The following is a 27,113-nucleotide window of genomic DNA, read 5'->3' as shown; positions in this document are numbered from 1 at the left end:
GTCTTTCCCTGCCCCTTCTGCAGCTCACTTCCCCTGCTGTGTGTTTATCTCATAAACAGGCTTTCCATTCACTTGCCATTATTTCTTCAAGACTTCAGTAGCGCAAAGCGAAGAAATAAACGGAGAAAGAAAGCTGGAGAGAGACAGAAAGAAATCTAAACCCAAAACCTCCGTAAAATGAATAGAAAATGACCAACAGGAATCCCGTTTCTGGGCGGCTCCTTTGTTGTGAGTCGGACTCGGTGGAAATGGAGAAGAAACTGGGAAGCCGCGGCGAGGATGGGGGAGGCGCTGCAGCATCGCTTTAATGGGCAGCCCCGACCCCCAGCCCGGGGAGATCACCGCACGGCCGCCGGGCCCGGCCGCTCTCATTCGGCCTCTGAGAGCCGCACTCGCTGTTCCTGAGGCTGCGCTTGCCCCCCGCTCAGTTTCTCCATTGAATCCTGTTTCTCTCCTTGTTTCTCCCAACTCATATTCACCGCCTCATTTTCTTTTCTTCCTCTGAGCCCCTGAACTCCACCTGACAGGGTCATGTTGGAGAGCGGACATTGACTGTCCTGGGAAACAACAGCAAGAGGAGCTCAGAGGCCGGAGGAGCAAAGGAGCAGCGAGTTCAGTCACCAATCGGGGGCATTGAGGACTGGACCCTGAGTCAGTCAGTCAGGGGAGTCAGAGTGAACCCCTGGGGAATCAGTCATCTCTGAAAAATTAAATGAGTATCTCTTTTATCAACAACACAAGTTAACATTTCTCAGTATTTTTTTTATTCTTTGTTATCTCAATCCCAGGACATCTCTGTTGGAGTTCCTCAGGTCAGTGTCCGAGGCCCAACCATCTTCAGCTGCTTTACCAATCACCTTTCATCCATCATAAGTCAGACTTGGGAATGTATCGCTGTTCCTTCACTGTCGCCGAGTTGAAATCATGGGCCTCCCTTCCTAACAGCACCGACACCACATGGACTGCAGCAGTTCAAGGAAGTGGCTCACCACCATCTTCTCAAGGCAATTCCAGCTGGGCATCAAATACTGGTCTTGCCAGTGACACCCACATCACATGAACAAATTAGAAAAAGGAAAGAAACTGGAATTGTCTGTTCTGAATTTCTATCCTTTACTGACTTTTGTAAACTCCTTTTACAGGATACTTGAACAGGAAGATTTGCTGACAGGAAACTCAAAGAAAACATCACGTCAAAATCTGACAGATTCACTCAATACATCAGGAGCTGGATATCATTGAATCTTTAATATAGAAGGAGAAATGTTTTACCAATTGCACAGCCTGAAAAACCATTGCACCATTCACAGCGAGGACAAATTGTGTGGATGAGGTTTGAACTGACCATCCAACATGGACAGCCACAAGGACACCAGCACCATGGTGAAACCGTGGAAATGTGGGAACTGTGGGAAGGGATTTGGTTCCCCATCAAAGCTGGAAATTCATCAACGCAGCCACACTGGGGAGAGGCCATTCACCTGCTCCGTGTGTGGGAAGGGATTCACTCATTCATCCAGCTTTCTGAGACACTAGCACATTCACACTGAGCAGAGTTCAGTCATCTGCTCCGTGTGTGGGAAGGCAATCGGTCATTCATCAAACTTTCTGAGGCACCAGCAAACTCACAGTTTAGAGAGGCAGTTCACATTCTCTGTGCGCGGGAAGGGATTCACTCAGTCATCCTACCTGCTGACACACCAGCGCATTCACACAAGGGAGAGTCCATTCATCTGTTCCTTGTGTGGAGAGGGATTTAACCGATTATCCAGGCTTCTGACTCACCAGAGCATTCACACTGGGGAAAGTCCATACACCTGCTTTATCTGTGGGAAGGAATTTAATCGGCCATCCAAACTACTGACACACCAACGAATTCACACTGGGGAGAGGCCATTCACCTGCTCCATGTGTGGAAAGGGATACACCAATTCATCTGACCTGTTGACACATCAGCGAGTTCACACTGGCGAGAGGCCATTCACATGTTCCATGTGTGGAAAAGGATTCATTCGGTCATCCCACCTTCTGACACATCAACTTGTTCATACTGATCAGAGACCTTTTAAATGTTCTGACTGTGAGAAGACCTTTAAAAGTGAAAAGGATCTGATTACACACCAGCGAGTTCACGAGTGACTATGGGGATTGAAATCTGGTTACTGTTGCTGTTAATCCTGTTCAGGATTGAATTCTTTCATTCTGACAGCTGGAGTTTGTTTCTGCTGAAATATAATTGTGCAAATATGGGTGGCAGCTCAGAAGACTGGACAGAATTTAAAAAAAGAAAAGAATGACTGAAAGATTAATAAAGAGGGAAAAGGTCGAGAACGAGAGAAAGCTAGTTAGAAATATAAAGACAGATAGTAAGAGTAAATTTCGATATTTTAAAATGAAAAGAGTTAACAAAGTGAGGGTTGCTCCTATAGAAAGTGAGTCTGGGGAGTTAATAATGGCAGATGAATTGAAGAGGGATTTTGCATTGTCTTCACTATAGAGGATACAAGTAATATGCCAAGAATGGCTGTAAATCAGGATTTGGAAAGGGGGAGGAGCTCAAGAAAATTACAATCACCAGGGAAGTGGTACCGAGCAAATTGTTGGAGCTGCGGGCTGACAAGTCCCCCTGTCCTGATGGATTTCATCCTCGGGTCTTAAAAGAAGTGGCTAGTGAGATAGTTGATGCGTTGGTTTTAATTTTCCAAAATTCGCTAGATTCGGGGAAGGTCTCATCAGATAGGAAAATAGAAAAGGGAGGGAGACAGAGAGCAGGAAAGTATAGGCCAGTTAGCTTAATATCTATCATAGGAAAAATGTTACAAGTGTTATAACAGGGCACTTAGATAAATTCAAGGTAATCAGGCAAAGTCAATAAAGTTTTGTGAGAGGGAAATCATGCTTAACCAATTTATTGGGGTTCTTTGAAGAAGTAATAGGTGCTGTGGATAAAGGGGAACTGGTGGATGTACTGTACCTATATTTCCAGAGGGCTTTTGATAAGATGTCACATTAAAGGTTATTGTGGAAAATAAAATCTCATGGTGTAGGGGGTAACATATTGACATGAATGGAAGATTAGCTAGCTAACAGGAAACAGAGAGTGGGCATAAATGGGTATATTTCTGATTAGCAAAATGTGATGGTTAGTGTGCCACAAGGATCAGTGCTGGGACCTCAACTCTTTATAATTTATATAAATGATTTGGATGAAGGAACCAATGGTATGGTTGCTAAATTTGCTTATGACACACAGGTAGGAAAATAAATTATGAAGAGGACATAAGGAGGCTACAAAAGGATACAAATAGGTTAGGTGAGTGGGCAAAGATCTGGCAAGTGGAGTATAATGTGGGAAGATGTGACATTGTCCATGTTGGCAGGACGAATAAAAAATCATATTTAAATGGTGGGAGACTGCAGAGCTCTCAGATTCAGAGGGATCTGGGTGTCCCAGTGCATGAATCGCAAAAGGTTAGTGTGCAGGTACCACAAGAAATTAGCAAAGCTGAAAGAATATTATCGTTCATTGCAAGGGAAATTGAATACAAAAGTAGGGAGGTTATGCTTCAGTTATACAGGGCATTTGGTGAGCCCACATCTGGAGTACTATGTGTAATATTGGTCTCATTATTTAAGGAAAGATGTAAATGCATTGGAAGCAGTTCAGCGAAGGTTTAGTTGATCATTACCAGGAATGGGGGGGTTGTCTTATGAGGAAAGGTTGGACAGACTAGGCTTGTTGGACATAGCATGTCAAACTTTGTTTTTCACACATTGTTGTACAATTTTGTCTTTCGTACCTGAGTGTTTAACATCACCTGGTTGGAGCTCAGGAAGGACAACCTGGGGGAGGATCATACACCAGGAACAGAACTTCAGCCTGGACGCAGTCCTTTAGGGTCACACTGAGAGGGACAAATGGCATTTTGGTCTTTCTCATATTTCTTCACTGACAGCAAAACCCACATGTGGATTAATCCTGAGGTGTGTGAGAAATGTGTCACAGCCACTTCTGTGCAGTATATACAGCCTAAAGATGACCAAGGTCAGGCTGTGGAATCCAAGGCCACATAGAAAAATGGATGGAAAAATACAAACTCCCTGTAAATCTATCCCTCTGATTTCTGTTTGGAATCATTGGGTTTCAAAGTTCCCGAGTAGAAGGCTCCTTTACAACTGTGGTTGTACAACCTGAGTCAGGCAGTCTGGAAATGTGCTGTTAAATCAGAGATTGGTGTAAAAGTGTGCTCTGTTCCTGACTGAAACTGAAATGGCAGGAATAAGTCTCCAGTTTAAAAATGACTGTGGTGATTATTCTGTGAAGTTTTTAAGGTTTATTGGTGACAGTCCTGAGTCTACTACTTTAAGCCAATGTCAGCAACAACTTGTATTGACATAGCACCTTTAACATAGTAAAATGTAGCTAAAAGTAAATAGTGTAAAGTCTGTATTAAAATAACACAAGGAGGAATTCACAGGATCCTTTTAACTCCCGGGATAATTATACAACAGACATTTGATCTCCAGATAAAGAAGGACCTGCACCATGTTTCCAACAATTCCCTGCTATATTGGTGTGTGTGTGTTAGATTCCAGGATTTTGTTGCAGTCTTCCTCAGTATTAACTGTACTTCCCAATTTGGTAATCAATTAATTCATAAATAAATCAGTTAATCACTTCCTCATGTCATTGTACACTGTGCTACTGAATTAAAGATTTAATGAACTGTACAACAAAGTTTTGTTAACTGGGAATTCTTATCTGTGATTTACTGTAATTCTGCTCCCAAATTTTAAAATTGGTTTTCTGATTTCTGAGTCCAAATCGTTTATATAAATTTGAATAACAGTGGTTCCAGCATTGCTCCCTGTGGAACATCAATTCCCACCTTTTACCAGTCTGAGTTGCTACTCTTAACCTCTTCTCTCTGCTTTCTGTTTTGTAACCCGCTTGTTATCCATAACAGTGTGCACAAGGTGACCAAGATCAGGCTCTGTGGAGTGAAGGGCCAGGCAGCAGATGGATGGAAATGGCTACAAAACCGAAATCAGAGGGTTAGATTTAGAGGGAGTTTGGAGCCATCTTTTCATCCATTCTGCCTTGTGGCCTGACCTTCACCGAGACCATCAATATAAGGGGAATTATCCGGAATACCAATAGGAAAGTAGAGGCTGCAATTATGCAAAGATGTTCTGTATTGTCTAAAATCTCCCACCAGGGCTGATCACCAGAGGAGACATAAACCGCCTAATATCTATTGGTGGCTTAGCTTTTTGTCATTATGTCTGTTCAAGATGTTGTCCATTATAGATTAAGGTTCAGAGAAAGTGCTGGAATTAGATAGTCAAAACTGCTTTGAGTCCCTGGAGGGTGATGTTTACTTGAATTTCTATAACTTTTTGGTCCTTGCAGACACTGATACTTTATCGCCAGTCTTAGTCAGTAACTTAGTTAGTTGGCGGTGTGAGGCAAAACCTGGTCCACCTGATCGATAGGAAGTGAATCCATGTGGGTTTGTGTGTGTGTTGTGTCAAACCAAGTGGAAGGTCCCATGTCCTTTGTAACAACATGAAGAGTCTGTTTTTTTTTCAAGATCCCTTCCTTTCCCCTCACTATTATCCTCAGTTCAGAAAACCCTTGTGTACATCATCCTCCAGCATGCTACTGTCTCCACTAAATACTTCCATCGGTCTTACTAACAGATAGGAATGGGATCACTGATATCACAGGAATAATTTCTGAAATGCTGCCATTCTGATTTTAAAGCTTCCTGGAGTAAGACATTGATCCAGACCTTCTCACCTAACACCAATCCTTATCCGCATCTGAGTTCCAGATTTTAATGTGATTGTCCCATATGTTTAGCATCTGTCCATCTGTGAGAGATGATGGGAATGCAGCCTCAGAACTTTGGTGAGATCAGATGAGACGATCTGCTGCACTTCATCTGATGGCTGAACAAGCCGATTCTGTAAAGGCAAAAGTGCCTCGTATGAAGGTTTTCCTTACTCGTGTTGCGAGATGATTTCTGCTGACACCTTGTTTGTCTGTGTTGAAGTTTCTGAAACGACATGTTGCTGTGGTGGTGAACTCCTGCCCACAGCTGGTGTTTCCAGTTGCATCAATCATCAATTAGCTTCCCACTTGTCATGATTAATGTTGAGGGCTTTCATGTCTCATCTTTGAAGCATTGTGATTGTGCAATATGGAAAACATGTTTAACCTCTTTAAACCTGGTTCAGCACATCCCCTCCACACACATTACAACAAATTGTCTTTGAGATCAGTTTTTCCTTTACATTCTGTATTGTTCTGAATATTAACTTTATCCCTGACCTGTCCTAACCCTCCTGCCGGTTCATTTATTGAAACCAAGGACTCCCCTTGTTCAAATGGTGAATTCCCTGTCTGCCCAGTTATTTCTTTAAGTTTGTGCCTTGTTTCACCATGTTCCCACATTTCAGTAACAAATATTGAAATATTTGTTCCACACCCACAGGGTTTCATCTGTTTAAAGCCACAAGCAAGAAAGGTCCAGTTTTCTCCTGAAGTTTGAGGCAAATCATCTTCCAAAATGATGCAGAGTTTCAGCCAATGAGGGAGATCCTGGTTAGGCCCCGCCCCTCATTCACTCCAATTGGCTGGAGGGCCAGCCGCACCCCTTTGGTCCTGCAACCTCTTGCTATTGGTTCAGAGCTGCCGTCAATCACCCAGGCATTGTGATGGGAGCATGCGCAGTGTGGTTGCTGGACATCAGTGCGCAGGTGCAATCCCGCCTCGAGTTTGGAGCATGGGCAGTGTATGAGGGCGAAGGAAAGCTGCTTGTTTGTCAGGTCCGCAGCCGGTAAGATAAAGGGCGGAATTGCAGGAGAGATGCAGCCGGCGGGTGGACGGGCAGGTTTCGTAAACACTTTGAGCCGTTCTGAAGCCAGAATAACAAGCTACCGGTTCCTCGCTGGTATCTGTGGGCGGCAGTTGCCCCGATCCGCGTTCCTCGGTGAGAGGCCCGGATTAACGACCGCCATCTTGTGCAGCAGGGCGCATGCGCGGTCATCCCTGCCCCTGTCAGCAGGAGGAGAGAATATTGTGCATTTCTATCCTGGACTGACAGGGATGGAGTTTGGAAAATGATTAATTCATTGATTTTATTGTCAGTCTGCAGACAGGAGCCGGAGAACTGAACCCAGGCAGAGGAGAGGGAGGGAGAAAACTGGGAGTGGAGGAAAGAAATGGTGGAGATGGGTTTGGATTTCAGCCCAGGGAGGAGGGAGAGTGTGTGGGACGGGAATTTACAGCTTTGGGGGAACAAGAGAGAAAACAATATTCCATTAAAACTAGAATTGTCTGTTCTGAATTTCCATCCCGGACTGACAGTGATGATTTTTATAAACTCGTTTCCCAGAGTATTAGAAGGGAAGGATTTGCAGATGTGAAACTCAAACCAAACATCTTCTGACAGAGTCACTTGATTCACCAGGACCTGAATATTCTCAGACTTTGAATGTGGAAGGAGAAATGTTTGTCTGTTCTGTCAGTGGGGAAAGATACTGAACTTCAGTGTCACTGGATAAACACCGAGGCACACACACACACACCCAAGTGAGAGTGTTCAGTGAACTGACTGTGGAAAGAGCTTTAACCAGTTAAACAGCCTGAAAAAGCATCACATCGTTCACAGTTTGGAAAACCATACACATGTTCTGTGTCTGGACAAGGTTTCAACTAATCATTCAACCTGGAGAGACACAAGGACACCCACACTATGGAGAACTGTGGAAATGTGAGGACTGTGGGAAAGGATTCAGTTACCCATCCCTGCTGGAAAACCATTGACGCAGTCACACAGGGGAAAGGCCATTCACCTGCTCTGTGTGTGGGGAGGGATTTACTCAGTCATCTGGCCTTTGGTCACACCAGCGAATTCACACTGAGGAGAAGCTATTCAGCTGCACTTCCTGTGGAAAGAGGTTCAGGCACTCTTCAGCACTCACTGTACAACAATGCACCCAAATTGGGGAGAGGCCGTTCACCTGCTCCGAGTGTGGGAAGGGATTCACTCAGTCATTCCATCTTCTGACACACCAGCGAGTTCACACTGGAGAGAGGCTGTTCACTTGCACTTCCTGTGGAAAGAGTTTCAGACAGGCATCCTCCCTCATTTTACACCAGCGAGTTCACACTGCGGAGAGACCGTTCACATGCTCCGTTTGTGGGAAAGGATTCAGTCGGTCATCCAACCTCACTGCACACCAGCGAGTTCACACTAGGGAGAGGCTGTTCACTTGCTCGCTGTGTGGGAAGGGATTTGCAAAGTCTTTCAACCTGCTGACCACCAACGCACTCACATTGAGAAGAGGTTATTCAACTCTCGGTGTGTGGGAAGGGATTCACTCAGTCACGATGCCTCCTGAGACATCAGCAAGTTCATAAGTGACTGCAGGGGTTGGATCCTGCTGTTCTTGCTGCTTGTAAGCTTGTTTAATATTGATAGTCTGGCAATATTTTGTTTCTGCTGATGTTAACAACCCTATAACTGGCCGGAGTCTAATATTCTGAAGGTGTCACTGATTTTCAGGGCTGCAATGTCCCTTTTTAAAAGCACCATCTGTGATCCTTCCCCTTAATTTGAAAAACTTTCAGCAGGACCCCCTTGACAAAATTATGAACTTTTACTACAATCGTAAATTGATATTTGGTGAAAAATCTACAATTCAGTGTCTGAAAGATTCAACTGCAGGGATCTAAATATTTTTTTTCAATGCCAATGGGAAGAGGATAACCAGGGAAAGAGTAGGGCCCATTAGGGACCAATGGGCCTTGACATCTTGACCAACATTCAAGGCTATGGGCCAAGTGCTGGTAAATGGGATTAGGTAGGTAGGTCAGGTGTTTCTCACATGTTGATGCAGAATCGATGGGCCAAAGGGCCTCTTCTGCACTCTGTGATTCTGAGACGATTTCAGGTGTGACGGGAAAAATGCAGAGACACACAAACCCAGGTTAGAGCATTCCTGAAGAACTGTGTTCAGTTCTGGGCAACAAACATCAGGAAAGATAGAATGGCCTAGGAGGGAGTGTAGCACATATTTACCTGAGTGATCTGAGCTCCAAGGGTTAAGTTACAGAATGAGATTACACATAAGAGTCACAGAGTCATTATGGCACAGAGGAGGCCATTAGACTCATTGAGTCCATGCCAGCTATGTAGAGCAATCCAATCAGTCCCGTTCCCCTGCTCTATCCCCGTATCCTTGCAAGTTTATTTCCCTCATGCTTCTGTCCAATTTCCTTTTGAAATCACTACCATGTCCATTTTCACCCCCCTCATAGGCAGTAACCTCCAGGTCATCACCACTCACTGTGTAAAGATATTCTTCCTCACATCTCCCGCAGCTTTTACCCAAAATTTTAAACCTCTGTCCTTGAGTCCTTGTATGATCAGCTGATGGGAATAGCTTTTCTTTGTCCACCATATCTAAACCTGTCATAATCTCGTACACCTCTCCCAATCTCCCCTCAACCTCCTTTGCAGGAACCATTCTGGTAAATCTCCTCTGCACCTTCTCAATGACCTTCACATCCTCCCTAAAGTGAGGTGACCAGAACTGGATGCAATTCTCAAATTGTGGCCTAACCAGAGCTTTATAAAGAATTCAACATAACTTTCCTGTTTTTGTTCTCAATATCACTATTTATGAAGCTCAAGATCTAATCGGCTTTGCTAACCACTCTCGTAATACATTCTGTCACCTTCAGAGATCAAAGCCATGAAGCCCCAGGTCCCTCTGTCCCTGCTCACTCTTTAGAGCTGTGCCATGAATAATATTTTCCCTCTCCCTATTCCTCCTGATAAAATACATCACCTCACTGTGAGGGTTGTAATCCCTGGAATTTATAAGATTAAAAGCTGATTTGATCAAAGTTTTTGGGATATTGGAACTGACAGGATAGATAGAGAGGAACTATTTCCACTGGTTGGGGAATCTAGGACCAGTGGGCAGAGGCTAAACATAGAATCAGGTTCTAGCACCTTTTCAGGGAAAGGGTTCCAGATCAGAACAATTCTCTGTTGGTGCACTTCCCTGTTTTTGTACTCAGTACCTCTATTTATGAAGCCCAAGACCCCCATATGCTTCACTGATACCCCCTCAATCTGTCCTGCCACACGAAATTGGTTCCACAAATGGTTTAATCATCACTCGTACTCACAGAACCTACATAATGATACAAGATTTAAAATAGTTCCTGTAATATGTGCCCTGAACACCACACACCCGTCCCTAAGGTTATGTCATCCCATCTACAAGGACCTTGATGTTCGGATGATAAGGGAATTATCCAGGAATTTCATAAGTCAGAATGCAGGGAGAGAGATGGGTGGACTATGACCACCCAGTAGCCAAGACCCCGGTGTTAAGGCAGTTTTGGGAAAACACCGCGATCGTCCCTGTGATAGTGACACCAGTAAAAAGGGTGGAGGGAAGAGAGGGATCAGTGACTGGGCTGGAATAGGGGCCACGGCTGGCACGGCCGCTGGGAAGCACTTAGACATGGAGAATATTTGGGAACAGGACGAGGCTGTGAGGCAGCAATGGACAGGAATCTTCAGTAAAAGAAATAAAAGGCAGAGAGATGAAATCCTGGAACAACAAGAAGGAGTGAAATCCAGAAAAGAGATGGTGGACGGACGGATCGAGAGAAAAGGAACGGTCAGTGAGATCATTCAGCAGAATAAGATTGAGGTGAAAAGTCAGAACATGTCTAAAGCTGTTCCCTGTGTGATGTAAGGAGGGTTTTTATTGGATCAGATACAACAAGGCCAGGAGGACATTGAAAAGCAATAGAGAGTCCAACAATAGAGAGCCCAAAGGGTCTGGAGGGGGGAGAGTTAATAAACTCAGGGAATCACAGGCTGCACGAACCTCAAGTGTGACCCCAGACCCATTGTAAAGCAGTTAACAAATAAATCCCTGATTTTACTGAGACTCTTTTCCGTGTCGCAGCTCCTGTAAATACTGACGGGAAAGGGACTGGAATCTCAGGAGGCTCCAAACCGCTGACTGCTCGTGTGGAAGTGATCTCCAATCAGATTAACGTGCTTCTGCTGTGAGTATTCAATAAAGTGTCTGAACCTTTCATTGTGCTTCCTGTCCAATATCCCCCTCATCCATGGACTTTCTGTTTTACCAACTGGGGGAAACAAAATGCCCGTTCACTGATTGGTCTCGATGGCGGCTGGTTTATCCAGAATGCCCTGTGGGTCAGAAGGTCCCCTATCAATGAGAACAGGAACCCAGAGCGCCAGCGTGGGGACCGGGCTGTGCTCTGAGGCAGGGGCACAGCTGGGCGATGTTACTGAGGTGGAAATGGGTGGTTTTAGTGATTTGTAGTCAGAAGCTCAGCTTGGGCTGAAACATGACAACAAGATTGTGAACAGTCTGGTTCAGCCTCAGAGACTGCAAGAGGGATGGAGTCGGTGGTTAGGGAGTGGAGACAATGGCTTTCATCTTCCCAACATTTAAATGGAGGAAATTTCTGCTCATCCAGTACTGGATGTCAGACAAGTTAGGACAGTGTGTGAGTTGGAGGTGATGGTGTTCATTGACACCTGTTACCTTCATACTTCTAGGTAGTGGATGTTGAGGGTTTGGGATATTCTGCCAAAGTTCTGGTTGAGCTGAAGATGTATTAAACACATCTTCACCCCCTGCACCTCCCACCTCTCTCTTTCATCCCATGGAGGCCAGAGTCTTGTGTAGACCCAGACCAGGTGACAGGTTCCATTCCCTGAAGGACATTAGTGAACCAGTTGGGTTTTTATGACAATCCGGCAGTTTTCGTGGTCACTTTTCCCTCGTGCCGGCCCCACAAATTACCAGATTCATTCAGCTCAATTTCACAACCTGCATTTGTGTTTTTGTGGATTCTCTCTCACACCTTTTTTTCTGTTTTAAATCAATTTCACAGGGTATTAGAAGGGGATGATTTGCAGTCGGGAAACAGAAACAAAACATCACAGCAGAATCTGACATTCGCTCGATTTATCATAACCTGAATATCATTTGATTTTGAACATGGAAGGAAAAAGTACCATTCACAGTGGAGAGAAATCGTACATGTGTTCTGTGTGTAGACGAGGCTTCAACCGATCATCTGGCCTGTCAAGACACCAGCGCAGCCACATCGGGGAGAAACCATGGAAATGTGGGGACTGGGGGAAGGGATTCAGATTCCCGTCAGAGCTGGAAGAGCATCGGCGGAGTCACACTGGGGAGAGGCCGTTCACCTGCTCAACGTGTGGGAAGGGGTTTACTCTTTCAAGCTACCTGCTGAGCCACCAGCGAGTTCACAGTGAAGAGAGACCTTTTAAATGCCCAGACTGTGGGAAGTGCTTTAAAAGTTCCTGCGAGCTGATGTCCCATCAACGTGTTCACACTGACGAGAGACCGTTCAGGTGCTCTCAATGCAGGACTGGGTTCTGGCGATCATTTCAACTCACTGTACACCAGCGAATTCACACTGGGGAGAAGCCATTCACCTGCCCCCATTGTGGGAAGGGATTCACTACCTCATCCAACCTGCTGGCACACCAACGAATTCACACTGGGGAGAAGCCATTCACCTGCCCTCAGTGTGGGAAGGGGTTCACTCAGTCATCTCACCTGCTGACACACCAGCGAGTTCACACTGGGGAGAGGCCATTCACCTGCCCTCAGTGTGGGAAGGGATTCACTCAGTCATCTCACCTGCTGACACACCAGCGAGTTCACACTGGGGAGAGGCCATTCACCTGCCCTCAGTGTGGGAAGAGATTCACTACCTCATCCAACCTGCTGACACACCAACGAATTCACACTGGGGAGAGGCCATTCACTTGCCTCCAGTGTGGGAAGGCATTTATTAATTCATCCCACCTGCTGACACACCAACGAATTCACACTGGGGAGAGACCATTCACCTGCCCCCATTGTGGGAAGGGATTCACTACCTCATCCAAGCTGCTGACACACCAACGAATTCACACTGGGGAGAGGCCATTCATCTGCCCCCATTGTGGGAAAGGATTCACTACCTCATCCAACCTGCTGACACACCAGCGAGTTCACAAGTAACTAAAGTGGTGGGATTTTGCTGGTAATCACATCCAGGACCGAACCATGTTCATTGGGATCTGTTTCTGCTGATGTTAATAAACTACAGACCACTTAGGGGGGCTAATATTCTGGATAAATATCAAATAAATTAGTTTTGTGTTAAAAGACACAATGTGTTGAACCTTTTTAATATCTCTAACACAAGTTCATTCCTTTTGAAATGCTCTCCCTCCATCCTCACCCCCAACAACTGGTGTGAGGGTCTCATGGAGCTTCTTTGTCACCAAGATTGAGACAATCGGATGAGCTGCCTTTGCTGCTTCCCTCCTTTCCACTCGCCCTCCCTAAAGTTCCCCAATACCTGAGCCCTGAACTCACATCTTTCTGTAGTTTCCCTTCCATCTCCCCTCATGCCCTCTCAGAGCTCATCTTCTCCATGAAATTCATCTCTTGCTCTATTGACCCTACACCCACTAAACTACTGATCACTCAACTTCCCCATTTTCACTGAATATGTCAACAGTTTTCTCTCTCAAGTACTGTCCATCTTTCCTTCAAATCTGCCATCATTATACCCATAGAACTGTAGAAAAGTTACAGCACAGAAGGAGGCCATTTGGCCCATCTTGTCCATGCCAGCCCGAGGACACCCAGGTACCCTTTCTAATCCCACCTTCCTGCTCCCGGCCCATAGCCCTGCAGCTTACAGCACTTTAGGTGCAGATCCAGGTACTTTTTAAAGGAGTTTAAAGTTTCTGCCTCTACCACCAACTTGGGCAGCGAATTCCAGACACCCACTACCCTCTGCGTAAAAAAGTTCTTCCTCATGTTCCCCCCTACACCTTCTGCCACTTATCTTGAATCTACGTCCCCTGGATCTAGAATTCTCTACCAAGGAAAACAATTTTATCCTGTCCTCTCTATCTATTCCCCTCATAATTTTGTACACCTCAATCAAGTCACCTCTCAGCCTTCTTTGTTCTAAGGAAAATAACCCCAACCTATCCAATCTCTCCTCATAGTTACACTTTTCTAACCCTGGCAACATTCTTGTAAACCTCCTCTGCACTCTCTCCAGAGCTATTATGTCCTTCCCATAATGTGGTGACCAGAACTGCACACAACACTCCAGTTGTGGCCTCTCCAGTGTTTTATACAATTCCAACATGATATCCTTACTTTTATATTCTATACCTCTGCCAATGAAGGAGAGCATTCATATGCCTTCTTTACAACCTTGTCTACTTGAATTGCTGCCTTCAGGGACCTGTGTACTTGTACGCCAAGATCTCTCACTTCATCTACCCCTATCAGTATATTCCCATTTATTGTGTAATCCTTGTAACTGTTTGACCTCCCTAAATGTATGACCTCACACTTATCTATGTTAAAATCCATCTGCCACTTTAACGCCCACTCCACCAACCCATCTATATTGTTTTAGAGATTATGGCTATCCTCTACACTATCCACTACTCTGCCAATCTTTGTGTCATCTGCAAATTTCCCAATCGTCCCCCCCACGTTCACGTCCAAATCGTTAATGTATAACACAAACAGCAAGGGTCCCAACACTGAGCCCTGGGGAACACCAAATGAGACAACTTTCCATTCGCAAGGGCATCCATCGAACATTACCCTTTGTTTCCTGTTACAAAGCCAACCTTTTATCCAGTTTGCAACATTACCCTGAATCCCATGGGCTTTTACTTTCCTGACCAATCTGCCATGTGGGACCTTGTCAAACGCCTTGCTAAAATCCATGTACACAACATCCACTGCACTACCTTCATCAACCCTTCTTGTCACTTCCTCAAAGAATTCAATCAAATTTATGAGGCAGGACCTTTCTTTAACAAATCCATGCTGACCATCCCTGACAAGCCCATGCCTTTCCACATGACAGTTAATCCAATCTCTCAGGATTGATTCTGCTAATTTGCTCACCACCGATGTAAGACTAACTGGCCTATAATTGGCATTTCCTTTGATCCCTTTTTAAACAATGGAACTACGTTTGTATTTCTCCAGTCCTCCAGTACCTCCCCTGTATCTAGTGAAGATTGGAAAATCATCCTCAGAGCATCTGCTATCTCCTCCCTGACTTCCTTCAGCAGCCTTGGAAACAATCCATCTGGCCCTGGTGACTTATCAACTTTCAAGGTTTCAACCCTTCGAGTACTTCCTCTCTCTTTATGACTATCCAGTCCAATATCTTGCAGTGTTCCTCCTGGACTACTATATTTCCATCCTCCTTTCCTTTGTAAACATGGAGACAAAATATTCATTCAAAACCCTTCTCACAGCCTCTGCATTTACACACAAGTTTCCATCTTCATCTCTGATAGGTCCCACTTTTTCCTTAACTAATCTTTTAGCCTTCTTGAACCGCTGCAGTCTATGTGGTGTCGGTACGCACACAGTGCTGTTAGGGAGGGAGTTCTAGGATTTTGACCCAGCGACAGTGAAGGAATGATGATATATTTCCAAGTCAGGATGGTGTGTGGCTTGGGGGGGATCTTCCAGGTGGTGGTGTTACTATCTATCTGCAGCCCTTGTCCTTCTAGATGGCAGAGGTCTCAGCTTTGGAAGGTGCTGTCGAAGGAGCCTTGGTGAGTTGCTGCAGTGCACCTTGTCGATGGTACACAAACTGTGTGAAGTTAAAGCACGTTGTTTGCAACCTCAATTTCATATTTGACCAGAAGGTGAGCTTCTGACCACAAATCTGCACTATCACTAAGACTGCCCATTTCCACCTCAGTAACATTGCCTGACTTTGCCCCTGCCTCAGCTCATCTGCTTCTGAAACTTACATCCATCAAACTGTTAACTTTAAACTTGATTATTCTAACACAATCGTGACCGGCCTCCCATATTCTACCTTCAGTAAACGTGAGATCATCCAAAACTCTGCTGTCTATGTCCTCACTCACACCAAGTCCCATTGGCCTACCATCCCGTGCTTGCTGACCCACATTGGCTCCCGGTTCAGCAGCACCTGAATTTTAAAATGCTGATCCTTGTTTTCAAATCTCTCCATGGCCTCCCCTCTCCCAATCTCTATTATCTCCTCCAGCCCTACAACCCTCCAGGATCTCTGGGCCCAAGAACTGTCCCACATTCCCACCAAAGCTACACATCGAGCCGCAGGAGCCTCCAGCCTGGAACTCGGAGTGGGAGAAGGGGGAAGAATGAGGAGACACAATATAGTCTGACACTCACAGCAACCGACAGTCTATTTATATTAATGGGATAGTGAGGCAGTTCAGAAACAATTCATTGAACTACAGAAAAGTTATGGCACAGAAAGAGGCCATTCAGCCCATCGTATCTATGCAGGCCGAAAAATAAAAAACTAGCCACCCATTCTAATCCCACCTTCCTGCACATGGTCCGTAGCCTTGCAGGTTACAGCACTTTGGATGCAGACCCAGGTACCTTTTAAATGAGTTGAGGGTTTCTGCCTCCACCGCCAAACCAGGCAGTGAATTCCAAACACCCACCACACTCTGGGTGAAGAGATTTTTCCTTAAGTCCCCTCTAATCTTCCTACCAAATCACGTTAAATCTATGGACCCTGGTAATTGACCTCTCAGCTAGGGAAAACAAGCCTTTACTGTCTATGCTATCTGGACCCCTCATAATTTTGTGTACCTCAGTTACGTCACCCCTCAGCCTCCTCTGTTCTAAGGAAAACGACCCTAGCCGATCCAATCTTTCTTCATAGCTGCAATTATCCGGTCCTGGCAACATTCTTGTAAATCTGTCCTGCCACCTTCAGGGACCAGTGGACATGCAGTCCAAGGTCTCTCACTTCCTTCAGCCCTCTCAATATCCTCCTGTTTATTGAGTATTCCCTTGCTTTGTTTGCTTTCCCCAAATGCATTACCTCGCACTTTTCTGGATTTAATTTCATTTGCCCTTTTCTGACCACTCACCAACACAATTCCTGTAGAAGATCCCATCAGGAAAACATTTTACTTTCCCTTCTGTAAATCCTCCTTTTCTAACCCCCTGTAAAAGGAGTTTCCAAAATCCATTCCTGTCAATCAGTGAGGCAAGTCTGGCCACAGGAGAGGTGCCAGAGGACTGGAGGACAGCCAATGTGGTCCCGTCATTCAAGAATGCAGGAAGGGACAAACCAGGGAACTACAGGCTAGTCAGTCTAACCTCAGTGGTGGGGAAACTATTGGAAGCAATTCTGGGGGATGGAATTAATCTACACTTGGAGAGGCAGGGATTAAACAAGAACAGTCAGCATGGTTTTGTTAAGGGGAGGTCATGTCTGACCAATTTGATTGAATCTTTTGAAGAGGTGGCCAGGTGTGCAGATGAGGGCAATGCATTTGACGTAGTCTATTTGGACTTCAGCAAGGCTTTTGATAAAGTCCCACATGGGAGACTGATAATGAAGGTAAGAGCCCATGGGATCCAAGGCAATTTGGCAAATTGGATCCAGAATTGGTTGAGTGGCAGGAAGCAGACGGTGATGGTCGAGGGGTGTTTTTGTAACTGAATGCCTGTGTCCAGCGGGGTTCCACAGGGATCAGTGTTGGGTCTCTTGCTGTTTGCTGTATATATAAACGATTTAGACTTGAATGTAGGAGGATTGATCAGTAAGTTCATGGATGACACGAAAATTTATGGGGTGGTAAATAGTGAGGAGGATAGCCTTAGATTGTAGGAGGATATAGTCGGGCTGGTCAGTGGCAAATGGAAATTAATCCAGATAAGTTTGAGGTGATGCACTTGGGCAGGACAAACAAGGCACGGGAATACACGATGAATGGGAGCACCCTGGGAAGTACCGAGGATCAGGGGGACCTTGGTGTGCACGTCCACTGGTCCCTTAAGGTAGCTGAACAGGTAGATAAGGCATATGGGATACTTGCCTTTATTAGCCGAGGCATAGAATATAAGAATAGGGAGGTTATGTTGGAACGGTATAAAACGCTGGTTAGGCCACAGTTAGAGTATTGCCTTTAGTTCTGGAATCTGAATTATAGGAAGGATGTGATTGCACTAGACAGAGTGCAGAGGAGATTTACCAGGATGTTGCCTGGGCTGCAGAGTTTTAGTTATGAGGACAGATTGGATAGACTGGGGTTATTTTCCCTGGAGCAGAGGAGATTGAGGGGGGATATGATTGAGGTGTATAAAATTATGTGGGGCATAGATAGGGTAGACAGGAAGGGACTTTTCCCCTTGATGGAGGGATCAATAACCAGGGGGCATAGATTTAAAGTAAGGGGAAGGAGGATTAGAGGGGATTTGAGGAAGTATTTTTTCACCCAAAGGGTAGTGGGAGTCTGGAATTCACTGCCTGAAAGGGTGGTAGAGGCAGATATCCTCATAACATTTAATTTGGATGTGCACTTGCAATGCCATGGCATACAAGGCCATGGGCCTCCTGCTGGAAAATGGGATTAAAATTAGGTACTTGTTTCACCCGCGCAGACTCGAAATATCGTTTTCATTCGATTGGAATTGCAGCCAAAGAGTTCGGATAATCTCGAAGTTGAGGGATGATAGGAAACTTGGAAGAATTGTAAACTTTGAGAAGCACAATGTTGAACTTCAAAAGGACGGAGGCAAGTTTGTGGAGTGGACACTATCTGTCAAGGCACATCTATCTGGCAGATGATGTTCGTTGTGGAGAAGTGTGAGGTGATTTTTGTTTTTATTCATTCATGGGATGTGGGCTTCGCTGGCTGGGCCATCATTTATTGCCCATCCCTAGTTGCTCTTCAGAAGGTGGTAGTGAGCTGCCTTCTTGAACCGCTATACTTCATGTGAAGTAGGTACATCCACTGTGCTGTTAGGAAAGGAGTTCCAGGATCTTGAACCAGCGAAAGTGAAGGAACGGTGATATATTTCCAAGTCAGGATGGTGAGTGACTTGGAGGGGAACTTTCAACTGTTGCCATTCCCATTTATCTGCTGCACTTGTCCTTCTAGATGGTAGTGGTCGTGGGTTTGTAAGGTGCTGCCGAAGGACCCTTGGTGAATTCCTGCAGTGCATCTTGTAGATGGTACACACTGCTGCAACTGTGTGTTGGTGGTGGAGGGAGTGAATGTTTGTGGATGTGATGCCAATCAAGCAGGCTGCTTTGTCCTGGACAGTGTCAAGCTTCTTGAGTGTTGTGGGAGCTGCACTCATCTACGCAAGTGGGGAGTATTCCATCACACTCCTGACTTGTACCTTTTAGATGGTGGACAGGCTTTGGGGAGTCAGGAGGTGAGTTACTCCTCGCATGATTCCTAGCCTCTGTCCTGCTATTATAGCCACAGCATTTATATGGCTAGTCCAGTTAAGTTTCTGGTCAATGGTAACTTACAGAATGTTGATAGTGGGGGATGCAATGATGGTAATGCCGTTGAACATCAAGGGGAAATGGTTGGATTGTCTCTTGTTGGAGATGGTCACTACCTGGCACTTGTGTGACGTGAATGTTACTTGCCACTTGTCAGCCTAAGCCTGGATATTATCCAGGCCTTGTTGCATTTGGACATGGACTGCTTGAGTATCCGAAGAATCGCGGAACAATGTGCAAACATCAGCGAACATCCCTACTTCTGACCTTATGATGGAAGGAAGGTCCATTGATGAAGCAGCTGAAGATTGTTGGGCTGAGGACACTACCTTAAGGAACTCCTGCAGTGATGTCCTGGAGCTGAGACAACTGACCTCCAACAACCACAACCATCTTCCTTTGTGCTAGCTATGACTCCAACCAGCGGAGAGTTTTCCTTATGATTCCCATTGACTTCAGTTTTGCTAGGGCTCCTTGATGCTACACTCGGTCAAATGCGGCCTTGATGTCAAGGGCAATCACTCTCACCTCACCATGGGAGTTCAGCTCTCTTGTCCATGTTTGAACTAAGGCTGTAATGAGGTCAGGAGCTGAGTGACCCTGGTGGAACCCAAACTGGACGTCAATGAGTAGGTTATTGCCAAGCAAGTACCGCTTGATAGCAATGTCGATGACCCCTCCCCATTACTTTACTGAAGATCGAGAGGAGGCTGATGGGGCAGTAATTGTCCAGGTTGGACTTGTCCTGCTTTTTGTGCACAGGACATACTGGAGCAATTTTCCACATAGCCGGGTAGATGCCAGTGTTGCAGCTGTACTGGAGCAGCTTGGTAAGAGGCGCGGCAAGTTCTGGAGCACAAGTCTTCAGTACTATTGCCGGAATGTTGAGAGGGCCTATAGCCTTTGTAGTATCTCGTGCCTTGACATCATATGGAATGAATTGAATTGGCTGAAGGCTGGCATTTGTAATACTTGGGACCTCCGGAGGAAGCCGAGATCGATCATCCACTCGGCACTTCTGGCTGAAGATTGTAGCAAATGCTTCAGCCTAATCTATTGTACTAATGTTCTTGGCTCCTCCATCATTGAGGATGGAGATATTTGTGGAACCTCCTCCTCCAGTGAGTTGTTTAATTGTCCACCATCATTCACGACTGGATGTGGCATTTTGGTAGGAAGAACATGGAGAGACAATATGAAATAAAGATACAATTGTTCAGGGGGTGCTGGAGCAGAGGGACTTGGGTGTATATGTGCATAAATCATTAAAGGTGGCAGGACAGGTGGAGAGAGCAGTTAATAAAGCATACAGTATCCTGGGCTTTATCAATAGGGGCATAGACTACAAGAGCAAGTAGGTTATGCTGAGCTTATATATGACATTATTTAGATCTCAGCTGAAGTACTGTGTACAGTTCTGGGCACCACAGGAAGGATGTGAACGCGTTGGAAAAAACGTGCCCAACATCGCCCTCATACCGATGGCCACCTTTGTGTGTGGCTGCATCAAGCGGTGCGTAGACCCTCAGTACGCAAATACCAAGTGTCACTACGTTCTACCTGTCCCCGGTGTTGCGAAGGATGGGTCTGGCCATGCTGCTGCGGAACGCTCCAAGTAGTTGGACCGTGTTGTACCACCTGTCCCTCGTGGAAAAATTTATGCAGTGAAACACCTTCGACCACAAGTCCATCAGGCAGTGGTCGGCACGTAACGTCTTAGAGGCCCTGAGGGAAAAGGAGAGGGTGGATCCTGTGGGATGGTACCCCGAGCAGACTGTCAAAGTCATTTGGCAGAATGCCTCATCGCCAGAACTTTCCAACAAGCACCGAGACGTAGCTTGGCTGGTGGTGAGAAAGGCCCTCCCCGTCAGATCCTTCCTACACGCCAGGAGTCTCACCCCCTCGGCACGTTGCCCTCGAGGTGGCTGTGGTAGGGAAGAGACCGTTGTTCACCTCCTTGTAGAATGTGCCTTTGCAAAGAAGGTCTGGAGAGAGATGCAGTGGTTTCTGTCGAGGTTCATCCCGAGCAGTTCTGTGACACAGGACTCTGTGCTCTACGGGCTGTTCCCAGGGACACACACCGAGACAAACATCAACTGCAGCTGGAGGATCATCAACTCGGTGAAAGACGCTCTTTGGTCTGCCCGAAACTTGTTGGTCTTCCAGCGCAAAGAGTTGTCCCCGACCGAGTGTTGCAGACTGGCACATTCCAAAGTCCAGGACTACGTGCTGAGGGACGCACTAAAGCTTGGGGCAGCTGCCGCAAAGGCGCAATGAGGAAGGGTCGCTGTCTAAGACCTTTCTGCCACAGTGCACCGAGGGACTGGGAACTGCTTAAATCCCCTCGGGATGTACAGCTCAAAATGAATGTCTGCAAATGATTGTAATATTGTTTGTACTGATGCACCTGGTGATACATGTTGTAAAAGTTGAACCTGATTGTACCTTTGTAATGGTGTGTTTGAAATGGTTTGGAATGTGGTTGACGATATTTTATGAATAAAGTATATTTTTACAAAAAAAGACATCCGCGCATGCGCTCTGCACCCCGCTGAGCCAAAATGGCGGCCGTCAACGCGCTTCTTCGGAAAAAAAACCGGGCTGCAAACAAGGGTATCTCAGGGTCTTATTCGAGGTTTGGAGCCTTTACAAAGTGTTTAGAAACCCTCCCCATCCTCCCGGCGGCTCCAACCCTTCCTCCGTGTTTTCATTTCCTTGCCAGTTTGAAGATAAGACAGACAGAAGACGCTACATCACCATTATGGCGCATGCTCCAAACACTGGGCGATAATGCACCTGCGCATTGCTCTCCTCTGGCGGGGAAAGAGGACATTCAGCACCGCGGGGGATGCTGGGTAGATTCCTTGCCATAGAATGGCCTAATTGGTAGTGGTCAGTATTTTTTTTTTGCAAAGATGTGGGGATTGGGGCGAGTGTCGGGCAGTCAATAAAATTAGGAACCAACACAAAAACAAAAATTGCTGGAAAAACTCAGCAGGTCTGACAGTACCTGTGGAGAGGAAGACAGAGTTAATGTTTCGAGTCCGTAGTAACGTTAACTCTGCCTTCCTCTCCACAGATGCTGTCAGACCTGCTGAGTTTTTCCAGCAATTTTTGCTTTTGTTTCAGATTTCCAGTATCCGCAGTATTTTGCTTTTAAATTAGGAACCAAATTATACAGAAGCCCAAGTGCACAGAACATCCATTATCCACTAAAAAGGGAATTGATGGTGAATTGCAAATCCCCCAAAGTTTTAGCAAAACAGCAGCAATGACGTGGAATCCAATCCCTCCAGTCAAATGTGAACTCAGCAGATGGGGTGACTGAGTGAATCCTTTCAGTGAGTAACTGTCAGGATTGTTGTCTCGTGGATATTCCTGGTTGTGTATTTTTAGTTATGCTGTCACATACCAATAACACAGTAATCTGGAAACAGGCTGCAGCTCCTTTTTTTCATTCATCACAGGATGTGGGTGTCACTGGAAATGCGGGCATTTATTGCCATCCGTAATTACCCTTGAGAATGTGATGGTGACCTGCCTTCCCAAACCGCTGCAATCCAGTTGAATTTTACTTTCTTCGAGCGGCTTTGATATGACCAAGTGGCTTATGCACCATTTCAAAGGGTCAAACACATCACATTGCTGTTGGTCTGCAGTCACCAGTAGACCAGATGAGGTTGGGATGGCATCCTAAAGAATGTCAGGGAACCAGTTGGACTTTTATAACAATCCATTCATTTCATGATCACTGATAACAGCTTTTATAGTAGATTTTTATTCCAGATTTATTGAATTAACTGAATTTAAAATCTCTAACTGTTGTGATGAGTTTTGAACTCACATCTCCAGATTATTATTCCCTCTAGATTGCTAATCCAGTAATGTAACCACTATGCCTGGACATGTCGTCAGAATGCCTGAATTCAGACTGACAAACAGGTGCTGTACTCGGAGCTACACCAGGGAGGCTCTTCACATGGGGCCAAAGGAAACTTTTCAAAGACAATCTCAAGGCCTACCTGACATTCTGCTCTATTAACAGAAACACTTGGGAAGCAGATTCCCAATCGCCTCCAAAACGGTGAATCATCATCCATAAACTTTTCCATCAACAAGAGCAGCCACTGAGAGAGAGGAACAGAGGGAGCAGCTGCTCGAATCAACAATCCATCACCAACTCTACTGGCCAACAAACCCCATGTCCTCACTGTAAGGAGAGCCTGCAAGGCTAAGATAGGACACATTAGTCACCTGTGAATACACAACTAACACTGACGTATCACTTGCACCCAGTCACCCACAAGGAAGAATCACCCTTGACAGAAGGGATTGCTGATGGATAACCACGATGTTATCGTACCCTTCTTTATCTGGGGATTGAATGTCAGTTATACAATTGTAGCAGCAGTTAAAAGCCTCCTATGAACACCTCCATGCGATCTCTTAGTGCAGATTTTAAACAATTTATTTTGAGTGTGCTTACGTTCAATGAGTTAATACTGATTTTGTAAACCAACGGTTATGCCTCAGTTGGAGTGCTGTATTCAGTTATGGACATCACACTTTAAACAGGATGTGAAAGCCTTAGAGAGGGTGCAGAAGAGATTTGCTAGAATGGTACCAAGGGTAAGAGGCTTCAGCTATATGGAGAAACTGGGATTGTTTTCCTTGGAGCAAAGGGTTAAGCAGGATGGTGGTAGCGGCATGATGGTATTGTCACTGGACTAGTAACCCAGAGACCAGGGTTAATGCTCTGGAGGCTGGGTTTCGATTCCCACCAGGTCTCATGATGACCCTGAAGCCATTGTTGCTTGTCATAAAAACCCATCTGATTCACTAATACCCTTAAGAGAAAGAAATATGCCATCTTCACCTGGTCTGGCCTGCATATGACTCCAGACCCACAGCAATATGGTTGACTCTTAAAATACCCAGAACTTACACCATGGACTGCAGCAGGCCAAAAAGATGGCTCACCACCACCTTCTCAAAAAAGATGCAAAGCGGTTTTCAAAATCATGAACAGTTTTGACAAACTGAAAGAATAAGGGTGTCCAGTCGCAGAAAAATTGCTAATCTGAGGACACAGATTTCAGAACTTTTTTTTAAGCAGTGTGTTGCTGTGATCTGGAAATCACTGCCTGAAAGGGTGCTTGAAGCAGATTCAAGAGCAACATTTTTGGGAGAATTGAATAAATAGTTGAAGGAAGAAATATCCAAGTCTAGGAGTAAAGAGCAGGGGAGTGGGACTAATTCGATAGCTACACTAAAGCGCTGGTACAAACACGATGAGCTGAACACCTTCCTTTAGTCCCTGTACCATCTGAAGACAATGGCAGATGATGCTACCCAGAATGCTTCAGGTGGTAGAATATGGCCCATCAACATCAACAGGGATGCAACACTGATTTTTCTCCCTTTCTTTCATGAAGGTGCTGTGTGATGGTGAGGTTCAATCCCAGTTACTGTTTACCCACCTGTACCCTGCCAAGTGGTAATTATGAGCTTATGATCCTACACTGTGAGCTATAATAACGGTATTTTATTCAAGAAGCAAGTTTTCAGACCAAAGGCTGAATTGCAGTGTGACTTACATGAGGAAATTCGCATAGAGACTAAATAATAAAGTTAAAAACATGGAAATATGACAATCAAATAGCAGAAACAGGTTCCAGTTGAAGACTAGCAGGAAAAATGTTTCCAGTGATAATAATAAGCACAGACACCAGAACTGGAATAAAAGACAGGCTATTTTCTAATAATAACAGTGGCATAGTATAAGTGTAACAATTACAAACACAGGGTCTGATACAGTAAGAGTGCAGATGGGCCCAAAGGAAGAACAGCATAGGTTTGGCTCACCTTGAGTGTAACAAATACAGTATTTGTTCCAATAATAAGAGTTAGGCTGCAGTGTGTTAGTTAACACATCATTGGATCCAATGTGATGATAATGCAGTCAGTATCTAGTGCACCAAAACCAAAGTTTGGGTCTCATCTAGCAATGTAAGTGAGTCATGGTTTATTGGTATAATATGATGTCAATGTGTTGCCTAATGTCTAATAACAGAGCCAAGGATCACTGCAATGGGAATGGGATGGGTTTAATGTAAAAACACAGACATGGTCTAGTGGAATGGGAACTGATATCAATATTGACTAATTAGTGGCACTCTCACCCCGAGTCAGAAGGATGTGGGTTCAAGCTCTCTCCAGAGACCCAACCACATCATCTGAGCCGATGGTCCTGGTCTCATTATAAATGGGAGTCTCTGTTCTTTTGCCGAATATTTTCTTAGACTCAGAAGGAGTGAAGGGAATGACAGACGGGACAACTCTGGGCAGTTGCTCCATCCAGCAAAGCATTCCTGGGACATGTTTGCAGGTTTAACGTGCCCATCCACTCCTTAAAAAAAACCTCTTCCTCTTTGGGTTTGTGAAGGGAGTTACGACTGCAGCACGTGGGGCTGACTGGAGTCTGGTGTAAAAATAATCACACAGGCTGACTCCAGTTGTTAATAACAGAGGCCACTTTAACTGCAGGGAACCTTACATTAAGGGAGGAAAGAGGCAGAATAAAGATCCGATTGTAATAGGGGGACAAGGTGTAAGGAAGCAATGATATTTGGGTTTCTGTGTTATGGTGAATGTCACCGGGAGGTGTGTGATAAAATAGGAGTGGAAATGTCATGACAGAGACACGTGTGACTGACTCCACTTGACTGAGAGCTGTTGTAGCCAAGGGGAGGGCAATGACGACATGGGGAACTCCAGAGATTTCTGTTATCTGAGGTGATAATGGTGCATCTGAGGAACTGAAAAGAATCGGTTCCTTCTCACCCTTGCCTGCAGTTCCCAAGTTACACAGACACACAGGAAACAGATCTGACAGCTCGTAGAAACCAACATTTTAAATCTTCTGTTTGAGACACATTATGATTGAAAAGATCAAATGTTAAAACCTCAGGAGAGGAAAATTCAGAATGTCACAAAGATCAGTGAACCGTCCAATTAGTTCCATTCACCATAACTCTGCCAATTTTCCCCTCTTCATTTATTGATCCAATTCCCTTTGAAAGTTGCTATTTTATCTGCTTCCAACCCCGTCAGTGTGTGCATTCCAGATCACATCAAATCACTGCGTAAAAATATTCTCCTCATCACCCCCTCTGGTTCTGTTGTCAAAATCATAAATCTGTGTCCTCTGGTTACAAACTCCTGCATCTGAAAACAGTTTCTCCTAGTTTTCTCCCTCCCTCTTCTCTGCCTTGGTTCAGTTCTCCAGCTCCTGTGTCTCTGATTCAGGGTCTCAGGCGGGAACCCAGCTGCCGCCGGGCGGGACACAGGAGGGGGAACCCTCCCGGGTGGGTCTTAGCCGGACCCTGTGTCCGTCCTCCCAGTTTCTGAGCCCCCGGGAGGCCCGCGGTCTCCCCGTAATTTTTGAATTTCCCGCTCCGGAGCCTCTTCCCCCGAACCCGGCTCTGTCACCGGGAAGAAGCCCCGGAGCTGCAAACACGGGACATGGAGGCTGTGATCCGGGATTGCGGCCTACACCGGGTGTTTCTGAAGTCTCTCCCCCGACCCGCCGGCTCCATTCGGTCTCATTCACCCGCCGCCTCCAGTCAGTTTCCGTCTCCCTGCGGCTCCGACACCAGCCAGTCCGAACACCTGCACTGCGCATGCTCCAGTCAGAGCGACACTG

General features: G+C 45.5%; 1 protein-coding gene across 1 annotated transcript; it reads left to right on the top strand.

The window, feature by feature from the left end:
* The first annotated feature begins 307 nt into the window (after positions 1-307).
* LOC144697760 (uncharacterized) lies at positions 308-13,113 on the top strand. The gene is made up of 7 exons (XM_078569763.1): positions 308-427; positions 528-655; positions 1,632-1,976; positions 8,023-8,253; positions 10,458-10,750; positions 11,005-11,107; positions 12,168-13,113. Exons 1-7 carry the CDS (start codon positions 308-310, stop codon positions 13,111-13,113), a joined length of 2,166 nt encoding a protein of 721 aa, XP_078425889.1.
* Positions 13,114-27,113: the final 14,000 nt, after the last annotated feature.

The sequence above is a fragment of the Cetorhinus maximus genome, chromosome 23 (genome assembly GCF_964194155.1).
Source record: "Cetorhinus maximus chromosome 23, sCetMax3.hap1.1, whole genome shotgun sequence".
Classification (NCBI taxonomy): Eukaryota; Metazoa; Chordata; class Chondrichthyes; order Lamniformes; family Cetorhinidae; genus Cetorhinus; species Cetorhinus maximus.
Note: the sequence above shows the minus strand (reverse complement) of the source record. Positions and strands in the feature narration are given on the sequence as shown.

Coding starts and splice junctions, on each gene's coding strand:
- LOC144697760 (XM_078569763.1), top strand. CDS start 308: ATGGGCAGCCCCGACCCCCAGCCCGGGGAGATCACCGCACGGCCGCCG. Junction 10,751..11,004: donor GAATAAGATTGAGGTGAAAA/GTCAGAACATGT, acceptor TCCGTGTCGCAG/CTCCTGTAAATACTGACGGG. Junction 11,108..12,167: donor CAGATTAACGTGCTTCTGCT/GTGAGTATTCAA, acceptor TGGCCTGTCAAG/ACACCAGCGCAGCCACATCG.